The sequence below is a fragment of the Gastrolobium bilobum genome, unplaced genomic scaffold, assembly GCF_033153095.1.
Source record: "Gastrolobium bilobum isolate Gb01-03AN ecotype WA unplaced genomic scaffold, APGP_CSIRO_Gbil_v1 utg919286, whole genome shotgun sequence".
In the NCBI taxonomy this organism is placed as follows: domain Eukaryota; kingdom Viridiplantae; phylum Streptophyta; class Magnoliopsida; order Fabales; family Fabaceae; genus Gastrolobium; species Gastrolobium bilobum.
In genome coordinates this window covers 6,551-12,174 of record NW_026899876.1, presented here as the reverse complement: position 1 = coordinate 12,174, position 5,624 = coordinate 6,551, and the positions used below count along the sequence as shown (strand labels likewise).

At 37.0% G+C, this 5,624-nt stretch overlaps 1 protein-coding gene across 1 annotated transcript; it reads right to left on the bottom strand.

Moving 5' to 3' along the window:
- Nucleotides 1–4,485: 4,485 nt before the first annotated feature.
- LOC133294067 (eukaryotic translation initiation factor 3 subunit I-like) lies at nucleotides 4,486–5,176 on the bottom strand. Its single transcript, XM_061492721.1, has 4 exons — nucleotides 5,114–5,176; nucleotides 4,901–5,028; nucleotides 4,686–4,805; nucleotides 4,486–4,539 (listed from the first exon to the last, which is right to left on the bottom strand). Exons 1-4 carry the CDS (start codon nucleotides 5,166–5,168, stop codon nucleotides 4,486–4,488), a joined length of 357 nt encoding a protein of 118 aa, XP_061348705.1. The 5' UTR covers nucleotides 5,169–5,176.
- Nucleotides 5,177–5,624: the final 448 nt, after the last annotated feature.

Here is a 5,624-nt window from a genome sequence, read left to right as displayed (position 1 = left end):
CAAGTTTATACTAAATTAGGGGAGCCTTTTTCAGATCCTGAAAGTTATAGAAGATTAGTTGGAAAACGGAACTACCTCACAGTTACTCGACCTGACAATTCATTTGCAGTTAGTGTGGTAAGTCAGTTTCTGAATTCTCCATGTCAAGAACACTGGAATGCTCTTATTCGTATCTTCAAGTATATCAAGGCATCTCTAGGAAAATGCCTTGAATATGAAGATAATGGTCATGCTAAAGGTATCAAATACTTTGATGCTGATTGGGCCGGGTGTCCTATTGATAGGAGATCTACTATTGGATATTGTGTCTTCATTAGAGGCAACTTGGTTTCCTAGAAAAGTAAGAAGAAAAATGTAGTTGTCAGATCAAGTACTGAAGCAGAGCATCGCTCCATGGCTACTGCTTCTTGTGACCTCATTTGGCTTAAGCAACTTCTTAGAGAGCTCAAGTTTTTTGGAGACACTAGACTAGCAACTCTCATTTGTGATAACCAAGTAGCACTGCATATTTCTTCTAATCTAGTGTTTCATGAAAGAACCAAACATATTGAGATAAATTATCACTTCGTTCGAGAGAAGGTCCTCGCTAGTAAAATTAGGACCAATTTTGTACCCTCTAATGATCAATTAGTAGATGTATTTACTAAGTCTTTTAGGGGTCCTCGAATAGAGTATATATGTAACAAGCTTAGTGCTTATGATTAGCTCCAACTTGAGAAGGAGTGTTGAAAATATTACCTGTATTATTTGTAAATATTTGTTTCCTTTTTTCACTAGGATTTGGGTTAGGTCTGAGCTAAGCTTATTAGGATTTCTATATATTGTACACTCGTGTATCAATTCAATATACATATTTATTCAATGTTCTTTTCATCTCTTATTACTCTACAAACTTTGTTAGTATATAGGTGTCCAAGAGACAATCTGTTTTATCAGATGAACACCTTTTTCGAAGTGGTATTTCATGATTTATAAATTTGAGCAAACTTTATCTTTATCATATTTATGTCTCGCCAATATTTTATTGTTAATATGTGAATAAAGATAAAGACCCTAAGAATAGAACAGGTGTTCACTCAGGGATCTATGATAGAGATCATGATCATGAGGACTCGAGGACACTGTATGTCTATTATATAAAAACTGTTCCTGGTCTTGAATCACCAAGAAAGGGTAATGGTGATCTTAATAAGACTAGTACGACGTCATTTAGTTGTATAAAGATACGAGGTAGGAACCTCATGGAATGCAGGCATGGTGATGCTTTAGGTGATGTCGTGGGTGGATCTGTTAGAGAACAGATAGCACTGAACTGACCCACCGAGAGACTCCACAAGGATTCATTATAGAGAGTATCATTGGATTTGTAAAGTCTCTCATCGTTTGGTAGTGCAGGTCGTCCTAGACTTAAGGATGTCATTGAATACTATGTCCTAGAGTTATACTTTGACTGTACAACTTTATCCGCCTGAAAAATGGGGAGAACAGTGTACTCTTGGGTATGACTCGAATACATGAGTATAGATGAACATGCCGAAAGGACTTCACAATCCCCTATAAGGGATTAGTCATTCACAAGACCGGTAGGGCTTGGATGACTTCTAGTTGACTGGGGAATCTATGCATAGTAAGAGATCATGAAGAGTCATGATCTATCTTAGTGTCAATGGAAGAAGATTCCTAGTTCCTGTGAAATATTATATTTAGTCAATAAAGAGAGATGATACTCTATCCTTGCTCTCGACTAAATGTGAATGACGTTGTGAGGGATGATGCCGGCACGGTATCGAAATTAGAAAGGTAGATCACTTGATCAACTCAATTAGTTCTGGGGATGCAGAGCATTGCTAGTGTCTTATGTGGTCATTAGATAAATTGGGCCTGTTAAAAGAGTTTAATTGGTTCAAGTTAATTTATGTCAGTGACTAATTGAGCCTAATAGGTCACACACTAAGGTTATTCTTGATTGCTTACATTTAGCAAGTTTGGACCAATAAGTGTTATTGGGTTTTTCAAGACTATAGGTGTAATTGGGTTGGAGTTGAACTCCAAGTCCAATATCATCATGCGCCTTTGGACTATTAGTGAAAGATTAATTTTTCTATTAATAAGCCCAAATGTGTTAGTAGGCCCAATACGGTATTGAGCCATGAATCCTAGCAAGTCAAATAGTTGACTTGGCCAAAATAAGTTTTTGGCGCAATTCAAAATTTGAATTTGAATTTTGAATTTTCGACTTTCGAATTTGAATTCAAATTTAAATTGCAGGCTAGGATAAAATCGAATTTAATTTTATTTAAATTCAAGAGGTTAGGTAATTAAGGATAGTTTTGAATTATTCTTATCTGTATCTAATATGATTAGATAGAGATTTATTATTTCTATTTTATTTGAATTATGAATTTAAATAAAATTATATTTAATGTAACGTCTGTCTCTTAATGCTGATTAAGGGATTTGATGAGGAAACGTTAATGTAACGTCCATCTCTTAATGCTGATTAAGGGATTTGATGAGGAAACGTTATTGTAACGTCCATCTCTTAATGCTGATTAAGGGATTTGCTGAACCACGTTAAAGTAACGTCTTTTTCTTCAGATCAAGATATACAGCGCCTCTCTGGACTAAAATCCTAATTTTTGGCCGCCCCTCTTTCTCTTCATCTCTCTTCCTCCATTATTGGTCCTCTCACCTAACCTCAAGACAACATTACAGTCTTGAGAAAAATAAACAAAAACACTTGAAAGCCTCCACCTTGCCGCAGCCTAGCGAGCTTCCAAGGAAAGGGAGGGTTCAGGGAGAAAGCGTTTCTCAGAAGCAACCAAGAGGTAGCCGTGTGGATTACTGTTAGAGGGAGTCATCCACTTTGACACCTTCAACTGAAAAATGTATGAATTTTAAACCCTACATGTTTAACTGGAAGATCCTAAAATATGAGGCGCATAGATTGTCTATGCTTCCGCATCAAAGACCATTTTTTTGTTTTTACCCTCATGTAGGCGCATCAAGGTGGGACCTTTGTGCAGCCAATTTTGACTTACAACCTTAACCTCTTGGATGCTTTGTCTATAGCCTTTTCCTCTTCCCTGTGAACTAGCTTGTTCATGCTCTTTGTTTCTCAAAGAGACATTTACTTACGGTGTTTGAACTAAAGGTTCTTTCTTCTTCAATCTTTTTTTAAGCTTACAGAAATCCTTGTAGTTTATAAACGGAATTGGTCTCTAAATTTTATATTTATTTAATAGCCATAGCAAGACGATACATTTCGAGTTAAAAGAACTTGTGATTTTCTTCACCACATGAACATCTTCTAAAATCTCACTATACCGCTTCATTTGATTGATCATAACCTCTCCAATGCTCATGTAAAATAACTGCGTAAGGATTCAAACTCAATTCTTTATGGAGTATCGTCTTTACTTTGCTAACTCTTTTGAAAATATTTTGGAGAATTCCCCAAGTTTTTTGTCTTTATTGCACAAATATAATATCCCAACCTAGTAATCAGAATAATTAAGGATTTTATAGAATATAAAAGAATTAGAATGACAGATAAAAACAACAATACAAAGAGTTTTAGGTTAAATACAGAAATTTGCCTAAAACTTGTGAAGATAATTTACAAGAACTATGAGAGAAAACACACATTAATACATGCTAAGTGTCGGCTAGAGTAAAGGAAACGAAAGAAAAAATTAAAACAGTTAACAGCCCTCTACTCCCTGAAGTGAGCTACTCAGCGAGCTTTGTTTTAGCTCGCGATTGTTGCTCGCTGATGCGAGTTTCCCAACGAGCATTCGCGAAAAATCAAAAATTCATTAAGTTCGGTCTCTCTCTCGCAAACTCATTTATCACACCCATATAGGGGTGGCAAAAATGAGCCAGCCCGTCGGGTTGGCTCGTAACCCGCACAAAACGAGCCGGGTTGGGTTGGCAAAAATGAGCTGTCAGCTCGATTTAGCTCGACCCGAGCCAACCCGAGCTCAAACGAGCCAGCTCGCGGGTTGAACGAGCCAGCTCGCGGGTTACTATTTTTTTTTTTAATAAAATACAATAAAAAACAGTCACACGCATGAGTCACACGCACGAGTCACACTCATCATCAGACACTCTCACTCTCACTCACCGCTCCCTAGTCACTACCAGCAGCAGTCACCCCACCCCACCCAGGTCCCCCACCCCACCCCACCCACACCGACGGCGGGCGACGACATCCTCTCTTCCGCAACTTGAAGGTTTTTTTTTCCCCTTTCTTCTTGTTTCACTGGTCTTGCATTTTATTAATTTTTTTTTCCATTTTTATTCCAGATCTTGGCAGCCAGTCAGCCACCGTGCTCCTCCTCTCCACCGACAGCCACCTCTGTGTTTTCACTCAGGTATTCTCTTTTTTCTTCTTAGTCTTAACCTTTAAATCTTCCTTTTTTTCTTTCTTTTGGGGGTGATAAAATCAGAGATCTCAGATCAAGATGTATGCTTTTCTGCATTTTAGGGTCTTTTGTTGAATGTCTTGATAAGAGTTAAGGTTCTGGTATCCCAAAGCTAGTTAACAGCCAAAAGACGTTGTCAAAAAAAAAAAAAAACTGGTTAGGCGAAAATAAAATCAGGTGAAGTTATGGAGACAATATTTATGATGAGCACTAACAGAAAGAGAAAAAGTAAAGAATTAAAACGCTGATCATTAATACCCTAGCAGACTTATCAAGGGAGCCAGTAAGGAAATGTGAACCATCTGCAGATTTTGCAAGTGATGTTATTGTCTTTTTGTGGCCAGATTCCTTATCTGACTCTTTAAGTAGTTTTCCGGTCTGCGTACAAGTGAAAGAGAATAAACTAACTTTGTTATCACTGTTAGGAAATTGGAAAGCTAATAAAAGAAAGAAGAATGAAGAATGGAAGTGACCTCAGAATCCCAGATACGAATAATAGCATCTTCTCCGGCACTAATAATAGATTTGTTGAGGGGTCCCCAAATAGCTCTATTTATTCTTCCCTGGGGCCCCTTAATGACAAGCAGAGATTCACCAGTCTCTGAGAAATGGATGAATAGCATTAGAATTAGAATTAGGTAGTGGGTTCAGCAAATTAAATTAGTAGAGAATGAGAAAGAGCTTACGGTCAGTAGGATCTTTAGCAATGCGCTTGACATGGATTGCAGAAGGCAATTCCATAAACGGATCAGTGGATCTTTAGCAATGCGTACCTTCCAAATGTCATCAAAAGAAATATAACCCTTAGCAATGTTAAATAGAATCCTGTAGTAATACTGCAATTAATGAAGTTTTATTGTGTTAGATGTTTTCTTTGATTTTTATGATTGACTGGTCATGTTTATATTTTAAGGAAAATATTTTGTTGTCAAATTTTGTTGTCAAATCAAGAGCTATCAAGTTTGGTTTTATGGCTATCCTTTTTGCCCAAATCCTTACTGTTTTAATTATGGAATAAACCTATCAGTGCTCTAATTTATATGGTGTTGCAACTGTCCTAATAATTCATTTTCTGTTTTAAGACATGTCATTCCATTTCTCCATTGTGTATGTTGTAGCTACTGTCCTAGAAATTAATTTTGTGCATAAGAAAGGCTAAATTGATCGTGTACTAGTGATCTGTGATGCATTATGCTC

Excerpts from the sequence above, each read along its gene's own strand:
- LOC133294067 (XM_061492721.1), bottom strand. The coding sequence starts at position 5,168 with ATGGAATTGCCTTCTGCAATCCATGTCAAGCGCATTGCTAAAGATCCT. Across the intron at positions 5,029-5,113 it reads TGCTAAAGATCCTACTGACC|AGACTGGTGAATCTCTGCTT; the intron begins GTAAGCTCTTTC and ends TCCATTTCTCAG. Across the intron at positions 4,806-4,900 it reads TTCGTATCTGGGATTCTGAG|ACCGGAAAACTACTTAAAGA; the intron begins GTCACTTCCATT and ends ACTTGTACGCAG.